This window comes from Halictus rubicundus, chromosome 9, assembly GCF_050948215.1.
Source record: "Halictus rubicundus isolate RS-2024b chromosome 9, iyHalRubi1_principal, whole genome shotgun sequence".
NCBI classification, from domain to species: Eukaryota; Metazoa; Arthropoda; class Insecta; order Hymenoptera; family Halictidae; genus Halictus; species Halictus rubicundus.
This window is the reverse complement of record NC_135157.1, coordinates 16,145,422-16,170,876: the sequence shown is the minus strand read 5'-3', so window position 1 is coordinate 16,170,876 and position 25,455 is coordinate 16,145,422. Positions and strand designations below refer to the sequence as shown.

Here is a 25,455-nt window from a genome sequence, read left to right as displayed (position 1 = left end):
CTCTTTTAACATAGAAGTAGCATCCACTCTGGCATTATTTGGAATCCACTGCTAATGATGCAGGTAAGATGATGCAGGCACTATACCGGGGACCCTAAAATCCCGGGCGTGAGCACTCTCATTTTCTCTCTGCCTACTATATATGTACATAAGTAGATGCGTTTACGAAAACATTTGGTGTCGCTAGTCGTCATCAGTGTTGTCACCTGCATGCATGCCGCCCTTCTTCATCACTGTCTTTTGAAAGCAGCAGAAAGCAGCTGCGGCCAGCGGCGGCCAAAGGCGGAAGCAAGGGCACGCACGGGAAATTACGATAATCTAGTGATATTTTTCAATGTATCGCCACGCAATGTGCGGTTCCTTCAGTTTTCATTACGCAACGCCGAGCGAGGTATAAAACACGAAAATTTAGCAAAATGTAAGTCAGTTAGTTTGTTTCGGACACGCTATCATTAGTTAAAGTTGACTTTGTTTGGTTAGTTGATATTTTCACTGATAATTCGACATGTTTGTATTTGTATGTGATCACTTTTGTGTCACTTTTAACTTAACTTTACTTTTAGGATGGAGAACATAAATAATTAGCTATCGTCCCACACATTTTTATCATGGTATTTGTTTTCTGCTCCATCAGAACGGCTCGGAACATATCATGTTTCTCACAGTTGTTGAGACTTCCTGTTGCAACGGTACGCACGTTTTCTGTACAATGTTTTAGCAGCTCGAAAGTTTTCGGGATAAATAGATTGCAATTTATTTTTAGTACTCGAAGCAGGCTGCGTCAGTTGCAAAGACATCGCCATCGTTTCCGAGACAACGCAATGTAACTGCTTCAAAAAGTTTGCAATCCCAAATATTTCCTCCGCCAGTAACATCGGTCCACGATGTAGAAAAGCCTTTTGTCGTCGAGAACGAATCGAATGTCGTTCGAAAAGATGAGTGTCGCAAAAAGGAGCCAGAATGGAGGTACATGGAGCTAGAGTCGAACAAACTACAAAAGCATTGTCTTATGCTGTCTAAAATAAGGTTAACGTGTACGCAAATTTTACCCGTTTAAAACTTTTGTTTTCATTCCACCCTTGATCAGACTATGCGAGAAGTCTAACAACAACAACTGCCAATTGCAGCACTTGTTGTCGTGACCACCATGGCTGGGTACGTTTTAGCCCCTGGATCCTTTGACGCCTACACATTTGCAGCATGTTCTATCGGAACTGGATTATGTTCTGCTACAGCGAACACCATAAATCAATTTTTCGAAGTTCCTTTCGACGCGCAAATGTCCAGAACCAAAAACAGAGTATTGGTTAGAGGATATTTGACGTAAGTATAGTATACAGGGATGAACTTGATGTTAACGATATTGGTTTCAACTAAATTTTTGTTCAGGCCTGCCCATGCTATAACGTTCGCAACGATATCTGGTATCTGTGGACTAACCCTATTATACAGCGAAGTGAATGGTCTAACCGCGGCACTTGGAGCAGCCAATCTGGTTCTTTACACTTTAATTTATACTCCCATGAAACGAGTTAGTATATTGAATACCTGGGTGGGATCGATTGGTAAGTGCGACGGTGATCGTTATCCTTTCATGGCAGTCGCAAAACATGCTCATTCAAAGTTGTTTGACTGTACTTAATCAAAGATGCACCGTGCCTGTTCAGTTGGAGCGATACCACCGTTAATGGGTTGGGCAGCTTGCGTCGGTGACGTAGCCTCACCCGGTGCCTGGATCATGTCTGGTTTGCTATATGCATGGCAGTTTCCTCATTTCAACGCTCTATCGTGGAATTTGCGACCAGATTATTCTCGGGCTGGTTACAGAATGATGGCCGTTACCGACCCAAATCTGTGCCGTAAGACAGCGTTACGTTACACCGGTATACTAACGGGTCTTTGCTACTTGGCACCCGCGTTCGACGTTACCAACTGGTGGTTCGCCTTGGAATCGACACCCCTCAACTTGTACTTTCTCTACTTAGGTACGCCCACGGTATTATTACATGTACATCGTAATCAGATTCGAACTATACCTGTACATCTCTCTGTATACATCTGTCGTTTCCCCCTTTTCAGCACGAAATTTTTATAAGCACTCGGACAGTGGAAGCTCGCGGAAACTATTCCGCTTTTCGCTGATCCATTTGCCTACGCTTATGATTCTTCTACTGGTAAACAAAAAGCACTGGTTCAACGAGAAAACGCAAAAGGATGCTCTGATCATCGATGAAAAGCAGAGCAGCCTGTCCGCGTCGTTGACAGAGCTGATCGCAACGACGACCTCGACCGCTTAAGATCGTTGCGCTATAGTCAAATTCGTATCGTTGACACCGACTTTAGAAACACGGGTCTGTGTGAAGCAGTGGTGCTCAGTGATCGATGATTTCCACCAAAAGTATTTTGTAAAATAGTGTAACGTGTAAATAAAAATAGTTATTTCTTACAATCCTTGCCGACGCGACGTCGCATTCAGTCACGGTCACAGAGACGCATTGCGTGAAAAAGGATCATTTCGTAGAATCAACGTTTTGGATAGAACTGACTTTTATTCGCGCGTACGACTTGTACGCAAAAACACAACGGCCGCGTATTTCCACAAAATTTCTTTATTATTTGCAAAGCGATATCGCATCGTCGATAGTGTTTCTCTTCGCAGCAAAATCTATTGCCATCTGTCTTCTCGTTTTAGTCATGTTCCTATGTCCGGCGCAATCCAAATTCTCCGTGAAACATTTGTTTCTGCAACACTGCCTGCACAACGTGTAAACGCACTTGAAACCCTACGGGGAAGAGAAAGAACGAGTCGTTGGAATCGAGCGCTAATTTTCTTCAGCCGGGTACATACAATGGAAAACGAATGTTCTACAAACCACCGGATTCGGACAATCGTGACACAAATTGGACCCTCTTTTCGCGACGACTGTTGTTGGCCTGTTGGGACGCCGTGCGATTCGTCTAAGTTTCTTCAAGCGTTTCCGCGATATTTCGTTGCCATCCTCGTCCGTAAATTTTCTCTTCGCGGTATCGTCCTGTAAGATCACGGACAGCGGTTGTAGCTTACTATAATACACATAATCACCGAGACAAAGAGAGAGAGAAAACGAGGAGACCAACCGTTTCAAGGGTTGACAACGACGTCTCTTTTTCTTCCGGAGAACTGCGTACGTACGGCTGACACAACCACGGTGGCAGCTTCAAATTGTAGTCTACAACGACAAAGGAACAACGGGATCCGTCTCGCATCGCTATACCTATTTACAATACATAATGTACAGTATACCGTACCGTTGGTCTGTTCGTGCCACGCGAGACGGCCTTCGTGATAGGGCAAATAACGATCCCTCAAAGCGTACACCACATTCCTGAACGATTCCATGGTAGAGTTCCGTGCCAAGTTTTCCCTTTCCTCTTTATTCTCTGGTAAAGAAAGTCTACTCTCCGGTTAAAAGAATGCCGGACACGGTCGTTATCGTCGTTTGCACGATAACACGGGATAATCGTGGGAGTCTGAACGAATCGGATCGATACGAAGAAAACTATACGTACGTGTGATGGAACAATTTGAAGAGGTGACCGCGGATGTAAGAGGCCGGGGCGGGATATCGTTCTACCAGATCCAGATATTCGAGCGCCGCCTCCCAGCTGGCCGGATAACGCGCCTCGAATATGTACGGATTATAAAGATTCCCTTCCGCCGACATCACCGCCTGTACACCGGTTTCTTCTATGCACCTTTCGACGTCTTGTAGGCATTGTATATTGCCGTTGGCGAATACCGGAATAGCGACGGCTTCTCTAACGTGTCCAAAGAAACGTACAGTTCAAACAGAATACAGTCGAGTAACCGATCGATGAAATCGGGATCGAGACAAGTAATACCTGACAGCTTTGATATGATCCCAAGAGGCCAAACCAGTCAACGGTCCTTTCTGCTCTCTGGTACGTCCGTGCACGGTGAGCAATCGCGCTCCCGCAGCTTCGAGCATGCGAGCGTACTCCACCGTCTTCTCGATTTCCGGAAATACTCGCAACTTGCAAGTCACAGGCACACGGAGTCCCTTGCTCAAGGTGCTCACTGTACAGAGAAAGAACGATACAGATAAAAGAATTCTGGCGAGTTTCCGAACGATTCTACCGACCGATTCGTCGCAGCAAGTCCCAATCGTCTTGCAGAAAGGCCCCGTAGCGACCGCGTTTCGCGATAGCCTGAGGACAACCAATGTTCACGTCTATAGCGTCGCAGTAGGGCTCTGCTAAAAGCGCCGCCTCCAGCAACACGTTCGGCTCGTTGCCGCAAAACTGAAAGAAGAATATGTACGTTGTTTAAACGAGCTGCTGACAAGATCTGTCCGAGGTGCGAGTTTGAACTACCTGGACGATTAAAGGCCGATCTTCGCCGGTGCTAGCCAGAGCTTCCCGCCGATACTTGGGGTCTCTGCGGAACACCGAAGAGTGAAGCATCGGCGTGTAACAGAGGTGAGCACCGTGCCGTCGGCTGAGCAGCCTCCAGGCCAATTCGCTGGCGTCGACCATCGGCGCGACCACGTACCGCGGTGATCCCAGCACGATCTCCCAGCACGATCTCTCGCCGGTGGGTTCGTCCGGGAACGGTTTCGCTGTAACCGATGTCATCTACGAGGGCAATTACACGCGTCAACGTACACGCGTCTACGACGCCTGGGGTCCGCGAGGGAATAAAACCGAGTCGGTCTCGGAGCTGTGAAACGTAAAACAGGAGAAACGCTCTACGGTCTCGCGGTCGAGACGTTCATTATCGATGCGCGACAAACGTAACGAAAGGGATAAGCGGTCGACGGAAGACTCGGCGACTCGGTGATCAAACTCCCGACGACGTTGAGGCGAACCGATCGAACCGAGGTGACGAGGAACGCGCGAATCGCGGCGACTGAATCGAACAAGGGGAGCAAGGGGACCGAAGAGGATTAGGCGAACGTGGCGAACGAGGCGACGCGGGTTTCGACAAATCCGACTCCAGGATGGGAGAGAGTTGTATGGACTGTGCGACGCGCGAGTTCATCTTCAGCCTCGGCTTCTTCCGGAAGGAGCAGGTGCGCCGAGTGCGGGTATGACCGTGACCCGTGGATCTCTTCAAGGCCGACGAGTTCGACAATTTTCTCGACTGCGGGGTCAGGATCTGTTCGGACGAACGCGGCGGGAACTTGACGGACGGTCGCAATCCGCTGGCGTCGATGGAAGAAGCGGTGATCGCGGACTCTGCGACGCGGGCAGCGTCGGCGTCGTCGTCGGCGTCGGTGTCGGGCACGGTCGACCGTCGTTCCGCGTCGATCCGCGACGGAGCAGACGCCGATTTGGTTTTGCTGGAGCGAGCGGCGTTCGAATTGCTCGATCGTCGTCGACCTCTCCTCCTCAGGTAGGTTCTCAGAAATTTTCCTATTCGTTCGACGGCCTCGCAGGAGTTGTTCGTTGGCTGGTCGGCGGAATTCGCGGCGCCGGTGTTCTGCCGTTTCTTCGATCCGTCGGCTTTGCCGGTGGACCGGCAACGACTGGCCAGCGAGTTCGCGGCGGCGAAGCAACAGGAGACCGGCGAGGGCGTCGACGAGCCGACGAGATCGACCGAGTCTCGGAACACGATGGTCGATTGATTACGCTTCGCCCCGGACGCCCCCCTCGACGAGAACTCGATCGAAGTTTCGTTCGCGATCGATTCGATCTCGTACGAGAAACACAACCGGAAGTTCTTCCGTTGGTTGTTCCGGGGACGGACTCGCGTTTCCATCGTTGCTCGATCCGAGTCGTTCTCGTTCTCGTCCGAACCCGCTCGTCCGTCCAAGATGCGAGGTCGCGAGGTCGTTTCGAGTTTCGCTCGATCGCGCCGATTCGGAGGGAATCGGTTGATCTCGACCGCGTTTACATCAACGTTCGCAGTAGAATTGTTGGCGACCGTGGCGGTTGCGGCTGCAGCGTTCGATGTGATCGTTGCGGTTGCGGTGGCGGTTGCGGTGGCGGCAGCGTTGGCCGCGGCAGCGTGTCGCGCTCGTTTCTTCCGCACGTACTCGTAGGTGGTCAGACCGAGGCACGCGATGTACCCGTGGAAGAAGCACAGGTGGATCAGGAGAATCGCCGCGATCGCCGAGAGGATTCCGATCGTGGAGATCAAGAGGATCGAGACGGTGTCGGAGACGGGAGCGATCGAGAAAGCGGCTCGAGGGATGGCGGTGGTGGTCGCAGCAGTCGCGTTCTCCATGCTGGCCATGCGAGTTTCCCGGCTCGAGAAAAACGACAGCGTCAACTCGGTGGCGGAGAGCCCGGCGACCGACAAGCTGGCCAGGATCGCGGATATCAGGCAAACGAGGAACGCAGAGTAGTTTCTAGCGCCGATGCAGTTGTTCAGCCACTTGCAATGATGGTCGAACCTCGCGACGCATTTGTTGCATATCGAGCAGTGCTTGGTCCTCTTGCTGTCGGTGGTGATGTTGCAGAGGTGGCACCGGCCGTTCTCGATCACGCGAGCGTGCTTCGTCCTGTCGAACTCCGGCAGAACCTTGTTCGCCGGTTGTGCCCGGACCCTCGGGTCCGCCGGGTCCAGCAACAGCACGGTCAGGTGGGAGCAAAAGTGCGCGAAAAAGATGATCGCGATCAGGCTTGAGAAGACCGGCCGCAGGCTCGGCTCGAGCTGCGGCGTCAGCACCGCGAACGTGTTTATCGCGATCACCAGGATCACGATCCAGCCGATCACCTGCTGCGGGTGCAGAGGCAACTGGAGCCCGTGCACGCGTCTATATTTCCTGCGTTCCGGCGTGACGAACGCGTTCTCGGCCGAACACCATCTCGATACGATGCCTCTCGTGCTTTCGTTTCGCATAACGAGCGGTTCGTGCCGATGCCAGCGCTCGCATCGGTACTCGCTACCCGGGGAGCAGAACGCCTTTCGAAACCTCAAAAAGTTTGGCAAAGCCTCGAAAGCTTCAGCCCCTTTCTACCAACCTTTTCCCTTCGCTTCCTCTTCGCCTCCCCTTGCCGATTTCTTCTCCCATACTTTCCTCGTCTCGCCTCGTCTCGCCTCGTCTCGCCTCGCCTCGCCTCGCCTCGCCTCCTCTACGATTTCATATCTTTCGCAGGTTCTCCGTTCGTCCGATTTCTCGAATGTCCGATCTTTGAACGGTGGCTCGATGCTTCCTAACCCAGACCAAACAACGATATGCGACGATTCGTCGGAACTATGTGGTGGTAATGTCGGAACGTCCGCTCGCCAATTCTCGGGGAAACTCGGCCGGACGAACCCTTTCGACGGATCGCGACTCGCGACCCGCGACCCACGACCAACTCGTCGAATCGATAATCGCATGGCAACGTTATCGCCATGCGAGAACGCGAACCACCTCGAAAATGTCTTATGCGTCCCGTGTCTCCGAGGAACGTTATACTCACGGCCGTTTTCAAACTGAAATCGCATTTTCCTCCTCTAACGATTCTATCAAAATCCGAGTTGAGATTCTATCAAAATCCTTTCGTCTTTTCGCATCTTTTGATAATCGATATACATCCGTTTCTATACCACGTTTCACGTGTACATTTGATCGAAACAACGTCTAATAATAATGACAACAGAGACGACTGCAACAAACTGTCTCTGTTGCACACGCAACTCGTCGACGTTACTTTAAATGGCTGAGCAGCATTGTCATCAAACTTTTATCGATCAGATAGACATTGCAAATCCATTTTACTTTCAATTTACGTAACAACCGAATGATAAGTTTTTATTAGAACGAAGAACTCCCTAAAATTTTTCTTTACTTCCGAATATTTTCTAGCAACTCCAAACGATTGCAAAATAGTAAACGCTATCGTACTATTCGGGAGCGTAGCATGTCAGTTAACGTTATACATTTAGTTAATTAAACAGTAACATATGTACTTACTTTGCGACTGTCGAACTAACCTTAAATCGCTGGGTACCAATGTAGAGGTTAAACCGAGGATTTGCTCGATCTCAACCTGAAATTACCGACACGTAATTTAATTACCGTTATAAAATATACTTTTGATATCGAAACGCGTTTAAATTTCTCGCTGCGTATTGTATACAAAAAAAGATCTATGTTTCTCTTCGCACAGCTTCCATCAATTTGCCATCGCTGAAATCAGCTGGAACAAAACATATACACATAAGTACATGCACACGTGTACGTGTACAGTATGCGTAAAGTTTTGAATGTGTGGGGAGACAGCTATCGAGTTCGTAATATCGATATGTCGATGCGCAACAGTGGCGAGTCGAATGCAAGAATCGATACTGCATTATCGATACTGCTAAAACGCAGTTTCGATTCTCGATAGCGATGGCGTTTGCCGTCGCCTGTCGCTGCCGCTGCCACTACAGTTGTCAATGAATCTATCCAGCTCGGTTCGATTTGATTAAACGAAAATTGAACATTTCTGATGATCTAGAACGTGTAATTTTGCATCTTCGCGACGTTATGTGAGTCGTCGAAATGACTGGTTTAATTGTCTTCGTCACAGTTTGTTTCGCTCTGTATTTCATTTTCACCTGGTAAGGTTAACGATGATTTAGTCTCTATTTATATAGTCTATTTAGAATTGTACGATACATCAGAAAGAATTCAACGATTCCGTCTGTCGCAGGATAGTACCTAGGCTTGTGTCATGGCTGGTGAAAAGGCGATACAAAATTTATTTACGGGTTGGTCACATTTCGTTACCTTATTTTATACTTCGGGACGTAAACGTTTCGAAAAATGGATTCACGTTGGTAAGTGATTAAGTATTCGTGGAATATCACGCCTCGGACGAACAAGGGTATTGGACTAACTTTTTTCAAATAATTTTAGGAAGTGGAGGAAATCAGTATACGCAGCAGTCTGTTTAGCAGCGACGTAGCGAAACTGTTGGCTGTGATAATGAAAGACGTACGAATAAACAAGGACGTACCGACAAAGACGCCGTGCTTGCCGAAGAAACCGGCGCATCTCTTAGATTTTCGAAATAAAAAGATACCTCCGATAATCATAACTTTTGTACAGGTACTATGAACAATACAGAGAGGCGATCGGTCGTACGAGGATCGTTGGTTGTTCGTGTCTCTTGATCTTGTTACCGAATGTTTCAGTTTATGGCGGTACATATAGAGAATTTAAGTCTTTTAGCGTTGGGTAACGGCTGGCTCGCAAACGGTAGCGCGGAGAGCCTCAGTTTGGATGGTAGCGTCGTCCATGGAGCTCGTACCCTCCTCGGGTCTGCCAGCATCGTGGGCGGTGCGATGAAATTATTGCGACACTCGTCCGACGCGTGCCTCTCGCAGATATCGTTTGCGGGCACGGCAGAAGCTACGCTGAGAGCGCAAGGAGATCTTTCGGTGGAGGTAAGGTAATCTTCTTCCGAACGCGTGCACGTTTCCACCTTTTTATGTGAACATTGTTTGGACCGTAGCGGCGACACGATGATGACACTATACGGCGCTGCGGTCCAAAGATTTTGTTCGATGCTTTGAATGGTAGCTGTTTGTGTTCAGCGCACTTTATGGACGATCCGAAACAACTGTCCTTTCAAAGGGGAATCAATTGAAATCAAGCAGGATCTAATTTATAGAAATTGTACATCGGAATAATGCAGACAGAGGGTTCCGGAGGTTTGGATCTGGTCACCTTCTTCAAAGACAAAAGCTCGTTGGCCGACGCATCTTCGTACTCGAGCGCGAACGTCGACTCCTCCAACGATTTGCTGACCCGATTAGCGCCGCTCATTCCAAAGGTACACCACTCGTTCACGTTCTTTTATCGTCGCACTTTCATCCGGACAACGGATCGAAACGAATTGGTTTGTTTGTAGGATTTTATGCTGAAAATTGGCCCGTCTTCCGTGATCATGGGCAAAGAGGATGGCATGGTACTTGGTTTGGAAGGCGTGATGAAGGGTCTCCAAGTAAACACGAAATTCCAACCATGCAGTTTTCAATTGAATCTTACTTTAACTTTAGATGGACTTTCCGTTCGTAGCAAGCTTCCCATTTTGACGTTGCGATCGTTACAAATCAATTCGAAGGTATTACCTATTGTATCATCTATCTATCTCTCTGTCTTTGTCTTTGCCTTCGTCTTCGTCTCTGTCTTTATTTCTACGAGACGATATTACTTCTACAGGTGGATCGAAACATTTTAGAAATCGCTACGCAAATCCACAATCTTTCGATTATTTATGATCGCAAAGATTGGGAGACGATGTTCTGCAATCCTGATCATGAAATTTCGAGGCCGGTCACAGGCATAACTTTCAAGAATAAGTTACCATGGTCGGATGTCAGAGTGAACACCGAGCTTTACGATTCCTCCGTGAACGTCAAGCTGTTCGACGTCGACGAAATTTCGTGCGGGGTGACCCACGTGAAGTATTCCCTGAACACGCTTACAGGTACAAGTGCGACGCGCAACTGTGTTTGTGTCAAGCTTCGCGACGTGTCGAAATCAAAGTAGAATCTAACGAAAAATGGTTTAATCCAATAGACACGACCGACGGTTGGAATACGGAATTGGTAGTGGAGTCTTTATATTGTACTTTAAACGGTTCCAGTACCGTCACCTCGGAAACGTCCCATCGGTGGGGTACACCGTTGTCCATCGGAGTACTATTGGCTACAACGCGTACCAATGCTATTGGAATCGCTGTCGATGCTCTCGTGGCCGAATGGAGCTTAGAATTTGCCAGATTCCTCGAGGAAGCCTTCAAGTAGGTTCTACGGAGAACAATCCTTGTTCGCGTACCTGTTGCTTCCATAAACATTTTTTCTTCCATTTCACAGATGTTACCGAAAAACAGGAAAAACCGAACTAGCCGAAAAGGAGAATAACCGTGACGCGGAGAATGTGATCCAATTGAATCTGAACGTTACGAATTGTAATTTGTTTTTCATTGCGGAGAACAATCGTACGTATGTGTACGTATATAGCGTGATCGTTGGTAAGCGCAGAGTCGAGTCGCGTGACACACCGATTAATTTTTAGTTTCCATCATGACGCGTTTGGACACGGCGAGCTTCGAGCACAACGCGAAACGATTGGTCGCCGTGGCCGAGGGTGTCAGCGCGATAACTTTGAACAAGAACGAGCCGATTATCTGTCAGCATGCTCAAGCGTTGGTTCATCCGTTCCTGGCTGTAAGAAAATGCAAAGGCGCCGTTACGTCGGAAATGATTAACATCAGTTTGGATGGCACCAATCTGGCCTGGAGTCCAAATCTGCATCTACGACTTCTGCAGCTTTGGTTGGAGTCTGCGGACTTTCGATCGATCCTCGAACGAAATGATGCTGAGGTCACTAAGGTTAACGGCGAAGGTACTTACCCCGCTTTGATCCGAAACAGTCGACCGAACCGTGACTCGTAATCATCGAAATTTTGTCGACAGGCAAGAAGCTTCGAAAGCGGAAGCGAGTGTTGGACGTGCTAGCCACCGGTGGTATCAGTCTGTCGATAGACATATCTCCGAAACACTTTTTGGAACTGTCGTCGGATCAGTTACGTTGGTCGGAAGGAGAATGGAGGTTGAACTACATTCGCATCGCTTTAGATATGGCCGATATAATCATGGTCGAAGGTTTCCAGCTGGTCAGAGTGCCGGAGAACGAAGAAGTGCGCGTGGAAAGACAAAGCAACGAGGGTTTCGTGCTAGACTGGAACGAGACGTGGGCGCTCAACATCGAATCGGTGAAGGCTTGTTTCCCGTACGAGCATCAGTTCACGGATGCGATACAAAACGAACTGTTCAGTATAAGGAAATGGCTAAAGGAAGTCCATTCCTCTCCGAATAGAAGGAAAGAAGAAACGTTACCGTGCGATCTGATCATAAAGGTACGCGATATGCAGGTTTCGCTTGTCAAGAAAAAGTATAATTAACGGTTTTACGGTGATTACAGATTAAAGAGTGGGTGTTCGAAGTGAGCGACGATCCTTTCGAGGTCCGATTGCGAGACAATTACGAGCTTCTGGAGGACGAGTACAACGAGAGCTTGAAGAGACAGGCGATGCTCGACTCGAAAGTAGAAGAACTTTGTCGAACTCATTTGTTGCTACCGCAGGACAAGGTCGAGGAACTGTACGCCAGTCTGTACAAGAAGAACGCGGAGATCTACGTACAACGGTGGAAGCAAATGCAGCGCGCCGGTCCGGCGAGGACGAGACTGTTCGCATGGTCGATGTTAGACCTAGAGATCCTAGCTTTGGCCGATCCGTCGGTCAATGGTACCGAAAGAGCAGTGAACGCGCTGCGGGAAATGGACGCAGAGACGCCATGGCCCGAGGACGGGCTCGAGTTCAGCGCGCTCTGGGTTCGCGGGATAAGCTTGAAATGCGCCGAATGGAAGCTGCAGCTGAGAGACTTTCCGCAGCCGTTGCTGCTGGTCGAGAGCTTGAGCGTGTGGGGTAGGCTAGCCGGCGCGGAAGCGCTCGCGCCCCCTCGGGCCAGGCGCACCGTGCGCATCGAAATCGGCGCACCCTGGGACGACATCGTTGTCGAGAGGGGAATGACGTCTCTGAAGTACTACCACGACCTGAACTGGGACATCGACAAGTTTCGATACGCGTTCGGCCCGTGCTGGGAGCCGGTGATCGCCCAGTGCAATCTCAGTTTCGAGAAGATCATACATCCGTCGCGGGATCCGAGTCCGCCGTTGCCGTTCTGGGACAAGATGCGGTTGACTCTTCACGGAAGGCTGACACTGTGCGTGAAGCAGCTGACGGTGTTGTTGCACGGCTCCTTGGATCCTTACAACACCACCGAGGAGATGGAGTTAACGTGGACGGGACTCGCGCTAGACTGGACACAGGGCCGGATCATCGTCAAAGGAGACTTGGACGTGTACGTTCGTACGGCGAGCAAGTACGACGACTGCAGGTTGCTGCATCTGCCGAACGTACGGTTGAGCATAAAGCTGGCCTGGGTCTGCTTAGGCGACCCGAGGGACCATCACGCCGCGATTCCTTGCGCGCCGGACAGACTGCCCGAGTACTCGAGCAACCAGGAGCACGACTCGTTCAGAGCGTTCCGTTCGCAGAACTTGAACGCGAGCCTGTCCCTCGAGACAAAGCCGACCGGTTCTCCTGCGTTGAGCAGCGCGCCGACCGCGCTGCTTTACGGCAGCACGCTCAGGTGGTTCGAGAATTTGAAGTTGATTTTGTCCGGGGCGACCAGACCGACGAGGAAGGGGCCGCTCTTCAAGAACATACGGCCGAGAAAGAAACAGCTCAGTCGACACTACCGGAAAGTTCGACTGACGTTGGCGTTCCACCGGTTTCACGTCAGCTATTGGATGTCGTTCGCGATGCAGCGCGGATTCGAGGTGACCGGCGGCAGGGTTGCCTGCAGCTGCGAGCACAATTTATCCTTGCACCCGATCGACGACGATCTGATACACCGGCCGCGAGCCGAGTGGTCCGTCGTCTACATGAACTGCGAGCTCAGCGACGCGGAGATCTGGCTGAAGAGCGCCCTCCAAGAGGACAAGGAGACCGCGTCGCTGCGACAACCGGTCGAAAAATGCTACTGTTTGAGCGTGGCCCGCGTCAGCTACGGCAGGGAGGCTATGGTGGCCGGCGTCAGCGGCGGCGACACTCCTACACATCGGTTGGTCGTGCACGACCTGAAGGGGGCCTGGACCAAAACGAACAGAGACGTGGCGTTCGCTCTTTTCGACTCGTTCATCAAGACTCAACAGCTCAAGAAGAACCTGTCGACCTCCGCGTTGAAAGGATTCCACAGAGAGAGCTCGTCGACGCCGCATAAGAATCGAACAGCGGCCGTCAGGTCCACCGATCCGCAAACCACTCCATTGCCGAACGCGCCGATCGCCTGCAATTCGTCGTCGGCGAGCAAACCGCAACAGGGAGAAGCTGTTGGGATGCTGCAGAGGTTGATAGCAGAAGCAGCGAACAAACCTGTAGCGTTCAGCGACGATCTTTCTGTTCAAACCAGAGGCCAGCAACTCCGTGGGCTAGCCGCTTGCCATCAAGACGATGTTCTACACAAGAATTGGCTGAGTATGTCCTTCAGTGTCCTTTCAGTTTGAAATCGTCTTCCTTCCTTCCTTCCTTCCTTCCTTCCTTCCTTCTTCTTTTCTTCCCAGACCCTTTGCGCATACGGTTGTAATTTTCAGAAACTACCCACCGTCCGTTTCAGTTGCCCTAGTCAACAGTCAAGTGTTGCTGAAAGGTATCGAGACGCGGGGCTACGTGATCTTGTCCGCGGCCAAGGCTGAAATATTGCAGAGAATTCACCAACCGGTATGGAAGGAGAGAACTCTGGTCACGAAGACGACATGGGTAGGCTCTTTAGAGTGTATGCAGTATTACGCGACCGTCAGCGCCAACATTGATGACAATATTGACGATAATATAATGTGGTTGACGTTGGACAACATTCAGGTAAATTCAATGTTGTTCGTACATGAAACTCTACGTATACAGGGTGGAGCATTTCAATTGGAATCGAGTAATTGGAATTGCAGGAGAAAGATTCAACGGTGATAGCTGATTTACCGGATGTACCGGCTCTGGTAGGCTCCGGGCAGAGCGTCGGTGGCGTGGTCAGTCAGACGGTAGGCGGTGGCGGTGGACTGCAACACCAACTGCAACGGATCGTCTCGAGGTGCAAATGCGAGTTCTTCTACGTCGGATACGGGCAGGCGTTGGATGTTGGGTCCGTGGATCAAGTCCCGCCGCCGCCAAGGGAAGAGGTCAGCCCCTGGGAAAGGAAGGAGCTTTCGGCAGCCGACGCGTTTACTTTGATGCATCACGACTTGGACGTTTGCACGAATTCTCTGCAGTACGCTATGATCCTCGACATCGTGAATAATTTGCTGCTGTACGTTGAACCGAGAAGGAAAGAGGCATCGGAAAGGTTGCAGAGAATGAGGTTTCAGTTGCAGTTGCACTCGGTCGAAGACCAAAAGCGGCCGATTCAACAATTGCAGAACACCGTGCGTGGCCTGGTGGCGAAACTGAGGAGATTGGAACGCGAAACGTATCTGGTGCAAAAGGCTCTGGCGGAGAAATCCAGCCCCGAGTTGCTCGCCGAGATGGAACGGCTGGAGGCGAGGGTGTTCGAGTGCAAAGAGAAACTGGCCGCGAAAGCGGAGGAGCTCGACGTGATGTTCAGCTGTTACAAAGAAACCACCGCCCCCGCCACAGCTTCCACCACCTTGAAGGACAAACCGGCTGCGGTCGCGAGAGTCGCCGAAATCTGCTTCAAACACGCCCAGTGGAGATTGACGGACGCCGACGGACAATTAGGGATCGCCGATCTTATCTTGACTAATTTCTTGTACACGAAAACCAGCAAAACCGATGACTCGGTCGAGCACCTTCTCGAACTGGGATACGTTCGGATGACTAATTTGCTGCCGAATCAGATTTACACGGAAGTTTTGACTCCCACAGAATTGCAAAGCAACATGCCCGTCGACAGGCAAAGAGCTCTGCGAGTTTTCTGCAGGGAGAAAGCGCCGGTGGCTGGCATATCTGTCAAGGAACATTTCGAGATCAACGTGGTTCCCCTGACCATAGGTAATCTCCTCTTGTTCTCTCCTCTGCTTCTTTGGTTTCGGATCAACTTACGCTTGAACTTTGATTTAGGGTTAACCAAAAAGTTTTTCAACACCATGCTGAAATTCTGTTTCCCCGAGAGGGATCCAGAAGGAATAGAGGAATCACCCGCGCCGCAACGAGATTCCTCCTTTTACGTGTCCATCGAAAGAAGGGACGATGTGGAAAAGATGAAGGAGAGAGCAGACAAAAATAAACTGTTTATATACATCAAAATACCGGAAGTACCGGTTCGCGTATCTTACAAGGTATCTCCGTCCCTGTTCCTACACCCTGTTCCTTCGAAACAGAGTTTTAGGCTAGAAAATGTTCTTAATCGACGTTGCGTATCATTACAGGGGAATAAGGAGAAAAATTTGGAAGATGTCCGCGACTTTGCGCTTGTAATACCTACGTTGGAGTATCATAATGTGACTTGGACGTGGCTCGATCTCTTGTTGGCCATGAAAAGCGATTCTAGACGCGTGATATTGAGTCAAGCTATCAAGCAAAAATTACAAATCAAGCCACGAGGCCCGCAAGAAGAGTCTGCCCCGCAAGAAGAAGACAAAGCTCGACTTTTATTGGGCGACAGACACTTGCCCGGAGACGCGAGGAAGAAGGGCGTATTTAAATTTAAATAGGTCTTCATTTTCGATTGATTTTAACAAGATTTCAGACAAAACGAAAGAGAACGAAACGAAACAATAGAAAACAGAGTATATTAAGTATTTTCAAACGGTGCTTGCAAACTTTTCTATTTATTACACTTACTCTGTACAATAATAAAGTCGATCCTAGACCAATAAAAAATGACCGGTTTCGCTGTGTATTAAATTCCGTTTTGATAAATCGATTACAGATAGAATGCTTGAAAAATGTCATGTTCATACACTTGTATAATACACTGCTGCACGCCTACTGTTTAAGACTCGAAGGCAGAGCCGGTAGATTCTATTTTAATAAGTGAATATATTAAATTATTATTATTATTATTATTATTAATAATATGTATAATATATATATATAATGAATCGTAATTAGTCACGTTTTGATAACGATCCATCGAGCTATTTCGTTATTGTTTCCACCATTAGAAATTTTCATATTATAGAAAAATAAACGAGAAATTCTAGTAACGTTCCGTAAGTACAATATCGTGTTTTTCGTTAAAATATTTACAATTTACAATGCCGTTCGAAGCGTTATTATCTACATCCATTATAAAGTGATCAGAGGGGCCTCTGCATTTTTGCTCGCGTGCCTCCACTCGTTCAAATCGGCCAAAATTCTTCTGCCGTACATTGTATGCAATTCGCGAAACGTGATTCTCGTTCTTGGGACATTTTCCGTTCTACCGGGTGCGGATCTGACGCTCTGCGAACGATGATGAGATTCTGGTCTGTTGAAGGGATTGTGACGTTGCCGTGGTGGAGCTTTAGGAGACGGTGACGGAGCCACGACCATAGTAGTTTCCTCCTCCGCAGCGTCCAGTTGTCTTTGTAATTCCGCCACCATTACCTTCATGTAGTCGTAGCTCGCGCACGCCAGAGCTTTCATCCATTGTTCCATAGATTCCTGTGAACCGATAGAGTACTGTATATATATATCGTATAAAATAACAAGAGGAAAAACGATACCTGCGATTCCGCGGCGAGGGCATAGTTTCTATTGTTGGGACCATGAAATACGATTTGGAAGCCGAACTGTTCCTCGTCCTCTGCCAACTCGATGGTGCAACCTTCCAAAACTATCATACCCACCGGCTCCTTGTCGCCTCGCCGATCGAAATAAAACAATATGTTCCCCTTGAGAACGAACCATCGTCTTTGATAGCCACGGTTCAGTTCGCCGCGTTTGTTTAACCAACCCTCGCGATCCACCGGCGTAGCCGACGTTGCAAAAGCTACCATATTTTTCTCGTTTATTTTCATTGCATTTGAAATTCTATACCGAACGGGTTTTGCTTCCTTTTGCGACAGAAAAGGAGAGATCTTCTTTATTCCACTTAACCTCACGCGTAAAAATATTGACGACACAATTATAAGATCGTTACGTCCGCTTCTTGAAACGGTACCTTTTTACGCGCTCACTTTATCTTTTTTCTTAATACTTCATGTTTATACAGTCAACTGATTACAGGCTACAGCACGCTACAGTTACACTCATACTTGTCACAGTGCTGTCATTTTACGTACACATACACGTTGTAAATACGAGATATAGCGAAACGCTACAGAGCAGTTGCTGTTTTCTCCCATTGGCTGATGATTAGCTTCTGTCTCGTGATTGGTTTCGTCGTGAAATAGTGAGGATGGAAGTACGACGCTAAGGGGATTTCGAAAACGCGACCCTACGAAAGATATGTTCCTATGTACGTATGTAGATATGTGTATACAGGTTTACTAACCTTCCCTGACAATCACAGAGGTTAGAATCGAGAAATAAACGTCATATCATCTGTAAGTGTGCGCGTGTCTGCACCGAGTTTTGTATTTTAGATAATAATTAACCGAGAATCCGTGCAGATTTGTTAGTGCACCATGGGGAAAGGATTTAACAATTATATGTGTAAAAAGTTTTTCCATCCAGCATCTCGGGACAATTTGAAACGAGTACGTATCTTTTTATGCACAAAATAAATCTCCTTCGTATGATCGAGGTTATTTAGATTTGATTTCTAAATTATATTTTCATTTATTTTTTTTTGCCAGGTATGGATGGCTGAACAGCAAGCCGAGGCTTACAAAAAAAAGCAAGAAGAATTACGCGTTCAGTATGAGAAAGAACAAGATCTACACAACAACAAGTAAGTTGCTTAGCTTGTTGTAATTCAAGTATGTTTTATTGAAAATCTTACTTCGTTCGTTGCAGAGCTTTGTTGAGTAAGGAAAGCAAAGACAAACTCAGCGTGAATTTCATGTACGAGCCTCCACCCGGTGCAAAGAAAGAAAGAGAGAAAGAAGATAACGAGCCGGAATACAAATTTGAATGGCAACGCAAGTATAATGCGCCTAGAGAAAGTTATTGCAAAGGAGACAGCGAAATTAGAGATCAACCGTTTGGAATTCAAGTACGCAATGTACGTTGCATCAAGTGCCACAAATGGGGACACATAAACACAGGTTTAGTACAATATAACTGCTTTCAAATCGAAGGAGTAGGATGAACCTCAAGCAGTGAAAAGGCATTTACCGATACAATTAATTTTCAGATAAAGAATGTCCTCTCTATAGTCAAGCAATGAGCGTAGTAATGGCAAACAATTCCCAAACGCCATCTGCTCCTGATGCTCTCACTCTGGTACAGCAAATGAGAGAAGATGGCTTGGCACTGAAAAAGTATGTTCAAGGTGTCTTGTTTATCGCATCGAGAGATGTTTTTCTTTTCTGATAAAACTTCTATCTTCCATAGGTCGGCATTAAACGCGCAGCAACATTTGCGAGTTCCCGAGCACGAACATCTCATGGTTTCGGACGACGAGGAACAGTCGGAAATCAAATTTTTGAAAACTCTCTCCAAAAAGGAGAAAAAGAAATTGTTGAGGTGAATAATCTTATTTTAGAAATGTTTTTCGAGTATTTATGTTTCGCATTGCGAGGTTAACTTATTTTTTTCAAAATATTACAGAAAACTGCAACAACTTGAAAAGACAACCAAGAAAAGTAAGAAGAAAAAATCAAAAACGAAGAAAAGAAAAACAAAACGAAAACATAGTGACAGCGACACGAGTAGCAGCGTTACGAGTAGCAGCAGCGACGACTCTGATGACAGTAGTAGTAGTAGCAGTAGCGATAGCGACAGCAACGATAGTAATAGTAGTAATGTTATCAACAGAAACGGTAACAATCATTATAGTATGAATAATCTTAAAGCTAAGACTTTGAACGGTCACGCAAAAGAGTCTAGAAAAGCACGAAGGGATAAACATAAATCTAATTCGAAAATATCGCTCGACGAAAGTTCGAGTCATCGTCGAAGAAGGGAGAAGCGTAAGGCAAACGATCGTAAAGAACAAAGTAAATATGAATATAAGAAAGAAGAGAAACACAAGAAATCGTACCGGAATGATGGAAGGAAGACTAAAAATAAAGATTCCGATATTCGTAAGAAAAGAAGAATGGAAGACTCGAACGAAGAGAGAGGCAATGAAAGGCACGATAAGAAACGATTCAAACGATCTTAAGAATAATCATCTTTCTTTATATGTTTAATGTATACAATAGATTTTGATTAAAGGTAACATATACATATATACATATAAGTAGATGTGGTTTCCAACGATAAAGAATTACAGAATAAATGTTAAGTGAAATAAAGTACATTCATTTTTGTATAGATTCTAAATAGAGGAAAATACAAGGTAAAGCGAACAATGGTTACGATTTTTACATAACCATACGTGTCCTAGAAATATCGATCCCATAATAAATAGATACATGAAAATTATTATTTTAGGATCCTAGATGACAACTACGCAATTTTATAAGATTTCTCGCAAATGTTTCAAAGCGATTTGAAACGTTGAAAGATGCCGAAGGAAAATACTCTTTTGTTTCGGTTAAATTCCATGCTTGTATGAAAACGTGAGACTCACCTTGTTACATTATAGCGACCTATACTACAGAAATGTAACACAAGTGAAATATTCGCTGTATTTTATATCTAGAAAAGCAATGTTTTATCCCTGAAACATTTGTAATATATATATGTATATATATATATGTATTATAATATATATGTATGTATCTTACAAACCATCAAATTCTCACTCTCAACATATCTCTTTTATATAACGTAATCATCTATTAACAAGACTTTTACATATTTGCTAAACACGCGAACGTATATGTGTTTCTCTATGTAAAAGTTAATACTATCCAGCTGTCGGCTGTGAACACTTGGGCAGTTTGAATCTGTTGTGTAATTGTCACTTTCATAATAATTACATCTAAAAGGGAATCGGATTAATTACTAATTAGAGTGCGGCGTAATTCATTAATAATATATTGAGACGTTACCAATACAATTTGGTTGCATCGCCTTTCCCACTAAAAAGGAAAACGTTTTAAGATTATAGATGCGTATACAGCGCGAATCCCCTAAGACAAATCGCTTGAACAACGCCTACAATTTCAAAGCTAGAAAGAAATTCAAGTTCAAGTTTAAGTTTAAGCGTTTTGTCAAAATTTCTTTATACTTTCTATTGATTTCACAAAGAATGCCGAAAATGTTTTGGTTTGGAACCACTGTCTTCAAAAATTAATAGAATATATAAAATAATCATCGTTTCAAACGTTTCATGTCTTCAAAATTGTAGGAATTATTCAGGTGACCTGTCTTAGGCGATTCATCCTGCACAATATTCGGGACATTATTGTTAAACAAACCACGATTAAGTATGATGAAATACGAGTGAAATATGCCTAAAATATCAATTCGACTCTATTATACGTATATTAATACAAATTAACGTGGTATTTGCTCTGTTACTGCTGCCCTACGTGGCAAAGTAAAGCCTAGATAAATTACTTGAAACCAATTATACCTGGTATTAGCGGTAGCGAACGAAAGGTTCGAACGTTGATTACATTTGTCATGTTATAATTGACAATGCCCATGATCTTCGTGCACTACACGAAGATGTATAGGTAATTTGAATGGTTCCTTTTTTATCACTGTTCCAACTTAAAATAAGTTATAATATACCTAGTGGTTAATTGAAAATACCACCAAAAAATTGCATCAGGCTGCAAACTGTCATTGCAAGCGAACCATTATTGGATATATCGTTCTAGAATCGGTTCCTTTCGTTGGCCTAGGTAATATTTTACATTTACGATAAATTCGTACTTCTTTGACAGGTCAGATGTGTTAAGTAGTCAAGTAACTCGTTGCAACAATGGGATACCATGTCTTCAAAAATATCTCTTAGACCTTGCAATAGTACGGCATATTCCTCCTCGAAAAATGCACTGCTTATCAAAAATCTACGTATATTTACACAACGAAAAACATATGTGTCGTATGTTACTTTCCTTCTTCGTAAGGTAAACAGTGGCTAATCACGCTAGAGCAGTCACAGGCCTGCGGAATATCTGTAACGCGTGTAGCACCACTACTCTTCTTTGCTCGCTATCAGTGCGACTCTTCTTTCGGTTTAAAATTCATTTTTGTTTCTTCTATGCGTCTACCCAAGTAAATCGTGTTAAATTTGTCGTGTGTGATCGCTGAATTGCAAGAAGTCGCTATGCCAGAAAATTATACTGCACTACAACACTTTTCTCAACTAAATACGAAAGCCAAAAGCTTTCTTGCTCACCTGTCTTTCAATAACTATAAACGATTCGACAGCTGACCGATATCTGCTATCTCCGTGACTTCCACGTTATTCGAACCTAGAACGCGATTGCCTAAAAAAGATTTAGAATCAATTTTTTCATTTTTCATTTTTTTTGAATGGACAACGGAATTGAGAGTATCTACCTGTATGGACGAAAATGAGGAAAATGAGTTGGTGCACTAAGGTGAGCATCCGGTGATCTTGGCGATAAACTATGAAGACTTCCACTAAAACCTGTACTTAAGAAACCTTTACGGGGACTTTTAGCATTTACTACTCTCGGTTGCGAGTACATTTCCTCTAGGACGCTCGGTGCTACGTACGTAAATCCCTGTGAAAGTTGAATAAGAAAATTTCATTGTACCGATTCGAGTGTCGAGTGACACGTTCGGACACTTACTTGGAAAATCATGTTAGCAGACTCGCTAAGAGTACTTTCAACTGGAGAATCTACAGGCGCGGTGGCCGTGAACTGTTCGTCGAATTGCGACGTGTCGTCGGCACTTTTCTGGAAATATTTCGAATCTTTTACGTTAACTATCGTTAAGTTCTGTACTCGTGCATTTAAACTGTTTATAATACAATAACAATTACTTACTAACGACGGTTTAAAGGGGGGTTCGAGTTTTCGCGAGATAACGTCGTGCCAATTAATGTGCTTAAAAAAGGTGTGATTCGTTATCTCCTCTGCATCTTCTGCACCCGATCCCAATCTTTGGGATACTTGCCTCTGTAATCATGGTACAGCTAATTTGAATTGGACGTTCAAACATTGTTATACTATGCAGACAACTCGATAAGCTGTACCCTCAATAGTCTTCGTATCAAATCCCTCGCGTCCGGTGATAGATATTGCGGAAGACGTAATTTTCCCCTCAAAATCTTTTCAATTATTTTCCTTCTATCGTCTCCTGTGAACGGCGGCTGTAAATATAAATTATAGCTATTGCAATGTTACGCAATTGAACTTTTTGACAAAGTATCTTGTGGTTTGTACAATTCGCGTACCATTCCGGTAAGCATGTCAAACATTACTGCACCTAAACTCCACCAGTCAACGGCCTTACCGTGTCCACTTCTTGTTAAAATTTCCGGCGCCCTAAGTATATTAATGAAAAACAGTATATTTTCAGACCGACTAGTTTAGCTTATGGTTCGTGTTTAATTTGAAAAGTTGTTTCATTCAAGCTAACTTATTCCATTGCTTTGAGAATAACTGTGTACCGCTTTCAAAATAAGAATACTACTCACATATATTCTATAGTTCCGCAAAATGTGTGCGTCATTGTACCTTCTTGTACATGTTCTTTGCACGAGCCAAAATCAGTTAATTTAACATGACCTTCTCCGTCCAATAAAATATTTTCTGGCTTCAAGTCTCTGAAAAAGTAGTCTACGATAGTTGAATGCGTACAAGAATATATATCGTAGATAATGTTATTATTGTCATGAAAAGTTGTACCTATATATAATACCCTGATTGTGCAGGTGTTGAAGCGCAAGTATGATCTCGGACAAATAAAAGCTGTGGACACAAACAAGTAACGAAAAGGACGTCATTGCGCGCATACCGAATCCATTAGTGTGCTTGGCAATTTTATACAGTTACAGCAACAAAGACAAATTGTCGAGTACATACCAAGCTGTATCTTCCAAGAAAATCCCTTCTCTTTCCATATAACTGAAGAGCTCTCCGCCGCAAAGATACTCCAAAATTAAATACAATTTACCACCAGTTTGAAAAGCATACATTAGATTGACAATGAAGGGATGCTGCAAGAAGGATAAATTAAATATATGATGTTTCAGTTCGTCAAACTCATTATACCTATAGTTACCTTTACAGCTTCCAAAATATTTCTTTCTGCTTTTGTATGCGCAGTGTCTTTCTGATTTCTTATAATAGAAGCTTTTCGCAATACCTACAAGAAGAGGAAACCTACTACTGTTTTCTCTATTTAAGAGTATAGAAACATTTTTTAAAAGTACCTTCATCGCAAAAATACTGCCTTTATCTTTCCCTGTAACCTTTTTCACTTGGAAAACTTTTCCATATCCACCTTCTCCAAGAATCTTGCATAGCTCAAAATCTTGGGGACCAGTCTTTTCTTGAGGGTTTACAATGTCTTCGGACAATTGAACTGTCTCCAAGTTTTCAGACCTATAAAATAAGTTAATAATAGTAATAATATTTTCTTTTGATTTTTTTCTAGAAGATTTCTATTGTTACATATACCATAAATACCATTGTGATTTTAATATTGCCACTAGTTACTCCGAAATTTTACGATACTTACTCTAAAATAGTATTGACACTTGCGGCAAGATTATAATCATCCTGAAAAGGTAAAGAAAGAAATAAATGATCTGACAACAACAATGAAAAACGCTATCGACAATTCAGGAAGAAACAAACTTCTCTGCTTTCTAGAACATCGTCGTCTGAATCATCTTGACTGACAGAATCTCCTTCGTGCAATTCTATATCAAATACTCCAGCCATTCTCTTTATGATGGATTTACATTTAAATGATTTTCCCGTTAATAATTTTCATTTAACGTAACACAATCGAAAAATCTATCGAGTATATACGTTGACGTGATAGTTTGATGCTTCTTCGTATTCGCTTATCCCAGCTTTATATTTTATCGTACACTTGTTATTGGCAAACTGCACGTGAAATCATACACAGCATGAAAAATGTGTATTATTTTCTGAACAGTATTTACACGAAAAGGTAGAAGCGTTTAAAAAACACACACAACTCGTGTACCTTAGAACACTGACGATAGATCACCACGAATGGAAACTCCAATCTAGCACGAAATATGAACATCAAAGTTGTGTAGAAACAGTCAAAGATTTAGGCTTAGCCTGAAGCTGGATTTTCATGTCACATTTCTATAGGGATTCTAACTGTTACAAATGATTCTTGCCGAATCCCTCATAAAATGTAGTCATAACAATGGCACGAATCATCTGCTTCGTAAAATCTGAAAATAGCGCCACTGGATGTAGTGGCAAAACGCTCAAACTGTTGGCCAATTGTAATTTATATCTTTCACCTAGATGGCGCCTCGTACTAATTCCGATAAAACCTGAAAATAGCGCCACTGGACGTAGTGGCAAAACGCTCAAACTGTTGGCCAATTGTAGTTTATATCTTTCACATAGATGGCGCCTCGTACCAATTCTGATAAAATCTGGAAATAGCGCCACTGGACGTAGTGGCAAAACACTGAAACTTTTGGCCGATTGTAGTTCAACTCTTTCAGCTAGGTGGCGCCTCGTACCAATTCCGATAAAATCTGAAAATAGCGCCATTGGATGTAGTGGCAAAACGGTCAAACTGATAGCGGCGGCTGCTGAGAGGAAAAGAAAGAAAGGTAGCGTTTCGTCCTTGGCCTGCTACATAGAGGACTCGTCATAGTAACGGCCTTGTCTCTATATAGACGCTGGGACGGCATAGGGCATAGGCTATAGGGATCGGTGATGGAACACGTAGTAGCGGGAAAGGTGTCGACTATTTGTCCATCTG

At 45.3% G+C, this 25,455-nt stretch overlaps 6 protein-coding genes and 1 long non-coding RNA gene across 14 annotated transcripts; 3 read left to right on the top strand and 4 right to left on the bottom strand.

Annotated features, from left to right (window-relative positions):
• The first annotated feature begins 191 nt into the window (after positions 1 to 191).
• Cox10 (Cytochrome c oxidase assembly factor 10) lies at positions 192 to 2,449 on the top strand. Of its 3 annotated transcripts, none has more exons than XM_076793483.1 (7): positions 192 to 418; positions 564 to 689; positions 764 to 1,034; positions 1,128 to 1,323; positions 1,390 to 1,565; positions 1,668 to 1,985; positions 2,080 to 2,449. In XM_076793483.1, exons 2-7 carry the CDS (start codon positions 609 to 611, stop codon positions 2,295 to 2,297), a joined length of 1,260 nt encoding a protein of 419 aa, XP_076649598.1. In that variant the 5' UTR covers positions 192 to 418; positions 564 to 608; the 3' UTR covers positions 2,298 to 2,449. The 3 variants fall into 3 exon arrangements, with proteins under 3 accessions (XP_076649598.1, XP_076649597.1, XP_076649596.1); XM_076793482.1 differs by having other exon boundaries at positions 192 to 475; XM_076793481.1 differs by having other exon boundaries at positions 193 to 391.
• A 73-nt stretch (positions 2,450 to 2,522) lies between these two features.
• Positions 2,523 to 7,407, bottom strand: Dus1 (Dihydrouridine synthase 1). Its single transcript, XM_076793114.1, has 10 exons — positions 4,966 to 7,407; positions 4,794 to 4,909; positions 4,375 to 4,635; positions 4,143 to 4,302; positions 3,883 to 4,078; positions 3,550 to 3,798; positions 3,289 to 3,434; positions 3,118 to 3,209; positions 2,874 to 3,032; positions 2,523 to 2,783 (listed from the first exon to the last, which is right to left on the bottom strand). The coding sequence occupies exons 1-10, from the start codon at positions 6,845 to 6,847 to the stop codon at positions 2,613 to 2,615; spliced, it is 3,432 nt and encodes a 1,143-aa protein (XP_076649229.1). The 5' UTR covers positions 6,848 to 7,407; the 3' UTR covers positions 2,523 to 2,612.
• Positions 7,408 to 8,311: 904 nt separating this feature from the next.
• On the top strand, positions 8,312 to 16,217 carry Hob (bridge-like lipid transfer protein family member hobbit). 3 transcript variants are annotated; one of them, XM_076793475.1, is made up of 16 exons: positions 8,312 to 8,539; positions 8,632 to 8,758; positions 8,838 to 9,029; positions 9,116 to 9,367; positions 9,595 to 9,756; positions 9,835 to 10,047; positions 10,146 to 10,413; positions 10,506 to 10,728; positions 10,802 to 10,926; positions 11,004 to 11,333; positions 11,405 to 11,847; positions 11,913 to 14,031; positions 14,171 to 14,415; positions 14,499 to 15,555; positions 15,625 to 15,842; positions 15,933 to 16,217. In XM_076793475.1, the coding sequence occupies exons 1-16, from the start codon at positions 8,481 to 8,483 to the stop codon at positions 16,215 to 16,217; spliced, it is 6,318 nt and encodes a 2,105-aa protein (XP_076649590.1). In that variant the 5' UTR covers positions 8,312 to 8,480. The 3 variants fall into 3 exon arrangements, with proteins under 3 accessions (XP_076649590.1, XP_076649591.1, XP_076649592.1); XM_076793476.1 differs by lacking the exons at positions 8,312 to 8,539; positions 8,632 to 8,758; positions 8,838 to 9,029 and having other exon boundaries at positions 9,233 to 9,367; positions 9,518 to 9,756; XM_076793477.1 differs by lacking the exons at positions 8,312 to 8,539; positions 8,632 to 8,758; positions 8,838 to 9,029; ... (1 more) ...; positions 9,595 to 9,756; positions 9,835 to 10,047 and having other exon boundaries at positions 10,152 to 10,413; positions 10,573 to 10,728.
• Positions 16,218 to 16,315: 98 nt separating this feature from the next.
• Positions 16,316 to 17,746, bottom strand: LOC143357192 (sesquipedalian-1). The gene is made up of 2 exons (XM_076793488.1): positions 17,214 to 17,746; positions 16,316 to 17,151 (listed from the first exon to the last, which is right to left on the bottom strand). Exons 1-2 carry the CDS (start codon positions 17,505 to 17,507, stop codon positions 16,795 to 16,797), a joined length of 651 nt encoding a protein of 216 aa, XP_076649603.1. The 5' UTR covers positions 17,508 to 17,746; the 3' UTR covers positions 16,316 to 16,794.
• Positions 17,747 to 17,888: 142 nt separating this feature from the next.
• On the top strand, positions 17,889 to 20,751 carry LOC143357234 (corepressor interacting with RBPJ 1). The gene is made up of 6 exons (XM_076793564.1): positions 17,889 to 18,188; positions 18,288 to 18,382; positions 18,448 to 18,698; positions 18,788 to 18,914; positions 18,988 to 19,119; positions 19,204 to 20,751. Exons 1-6 carry the CDS (start codon positions 18,117 to 18,119, stop codon positions 19,757 to 19,759), a joined length of 1,233 nt encoding a protein of 410 aa, XP_076649679.1. The 5' UTR covers positions 17,889 to 18,116; the 3' UTR covers positions 19,760 to 20,751.
• On the bottom strand, positions 19,756 to 21,262 carry LOC143357235 (uncharacterized). The gene is made up of 3 exons (XR_013082789.1): positions 21,122 to 21,262; positions 20,595 to 20,624; positions 19,756 to 20,524 (listed from the first exon to the last, which is right to left on the bottom strand). It is a non-coding gene; the product is annotated as an uncharacterized LOC143357235 (long non-coding RNA).
• Positions 19,756 to 24,740, bottom strand: LOC143357233 (ribosomal protein S6 kinase beta-1). Of its 4 annotated transcripts, none has more exons than XM_076793560.1 (15): positions 24,333 to 24,740; positions 24,214 to 24,254; positions 23,906 to 24,077; positions 23,755 to 23,838; positions 23,556 to 23,689; positions 23,379 to 23,441; positions 23,168 to 23,296; positions 22,925 to 23,015; positions 22,724 to 22,840; positions 22,515 to 22,646; positions 22,317 to 22,424; positions 22,060 to 22,247; positions 21,896 to 21,986; positions 20,332 to 21,821; positions 19,756 to 20,260 (listed from the first exon to the last, which is right to left on the bottom strand). In XM_076793560.1, exons 1-13 carry the CDS (start codon positions 24,417 to 24,419, stop codon positions 21,962 to 21,964), a joined length of 1,371 nt encoding a protein of 456 aa, XP_076649675.1. In that variant the 5' UTR covers positions 24,420 to 24,740; the 3' UTR covers positions 19,756 to 20,260; positions 20,332 to 21,821; positions 21,896 to 21,961. The 4 variants fall into 4 exon arrangements, with proteins under 4 accessions (XP_076649675.1, XP_076649676.1, XP_076649677.1 ...); XM_076793561.1 differs by having other exon boundaries at positions 20,332 to 21,803; XM_076793562.1 differs by having other exon boundaries at positions 20,332 to 21,763.
• Between the last annotated feature and the right edge of the window lie 715 nt (positions 24,741 to 25,455).

Excerpts from the sequence above, each read along its gene's own strand:
- Dus1 (XM_076793114.1), bottom strand. The coding sequence starts at position 6,847 with ATGCGAAACGAAAGCACGAGAGGCATCGTATCGAGATGGTGTTCGGCC. Across the intron at positions 4,636-4,793 it reads CCGCTTATCCCTTTCGTTAC|ATGACATCGGTTACAGCGAA; the intron begins GTTTGTCGCGCA and ends TTGCCCTCGTAG. Across the intron at positions 3,799-3,882 it reads GATCATATCAAAGCTGTCAG|AGAAGCCGTCGCTATTCCGG; the intron begins GTATTACTTGTC and ends TGGACACGTTAG.
- Cox10 (XM_076793483.1), top strand. The coding sequence starts at position 609 with ATGGTATTTGTTTTCTGCTCCATCAGAACGGCTCGGAACATATCATGT. Across the intron at positions 690-763 it reads TGAGACTTCCTGTTGCAACG|TACTCGAAGCAGGCTGCGTC; the intron begins GTACGCACGTTT and ends ATTTATTTTTAG. Across the intron at positions 1,986-2,079 it reads CTTGTACTTTCTCTACTTAG|CACGAAATTTTTATAAGCAC; the intron begins GTACGCCCACGG and ends CCCCCTTTTCAG.
- Hob (XM_076793475.1), top strand. The coding sequence starts at position 8,481 with ATGACTGGTTTAATTGTCTTCGTCACAGTTTGTTTCGCTCTGTATTTC. Across the intron at positions 8,759-8,837 it reads CGAAAAATGGATTCACGTTG|GAAGTGGAGGAAATCAGTAT; the intron begins GTAAGTGATTAA and ends AAATAATTTTAG. Across the intron at positions 10,927-11,003 it reads TTTCATTGCGGAGAACAATC|TTTCCATCATGACGCGTTTG; the intron begins GTACGTATGTGT and ends ATTAATTTTTAG.
- LOC143357234 (XM_076793564.1), top strand. The coding sequence starts at position 18,117 with ATGGGGAAAGGATTTAACAATTATATGTGTAAAAAGTTTTTCCATCCA. Across the intron at positions 18,383-18,447 it reads CAAGATCTACACAACAACAA|AGCTTTGTTGAGTAAGGAAA; the intron begins GTAAGTTGCTTA and ends CGTTCGTTGCAG. Across the intron at positions 19,120-19,203 it reads GAGAAAAAGAAATTGTTGAG|AAAACTGCAACAACTTGAAA; the intron begins GTGAATAATCTT and ends AAAATATTACAG.
- LOC143357233 (XM_076793560.1), bottom strand. The coding sequence starts at position 24,419 with ATGGCTGGAGTATTTGATATAGAATTGCACGAAGGAGATTCTGTCAGT. Across the intron at positions 23,839-23,905 it reads GCAGTATTTTTGCGATGAAG|GTATTGCGAAAAGCTTCTAT; the intron begins GTACTTTTAAAA and ends CTCTTCTTGTAG. Across the intron at positions 23,690-23,754 it reads ATATTTTGGAAGCTGTAAAG|CATCCCTTCATTGTCAATCT; the intron begins GTAACTATAGGT and ends TCCTTCTTGCAG.
- LOC143357192 (XM_076793488.1), bottom strand. The coding sequence starts at position 17,507 with ATGAAAATAAACGAGAAAAATATGGTAGCTTTTGCAACGTCGGCTACG. Across the intron at positions 17,152-17,213 it reads CCCTCGCCGCGGAATCGCAG|GAATCTATGGAACAATGGAT; the intron begins GTATCGTTTTTC and ends ATCGGTTCACAG.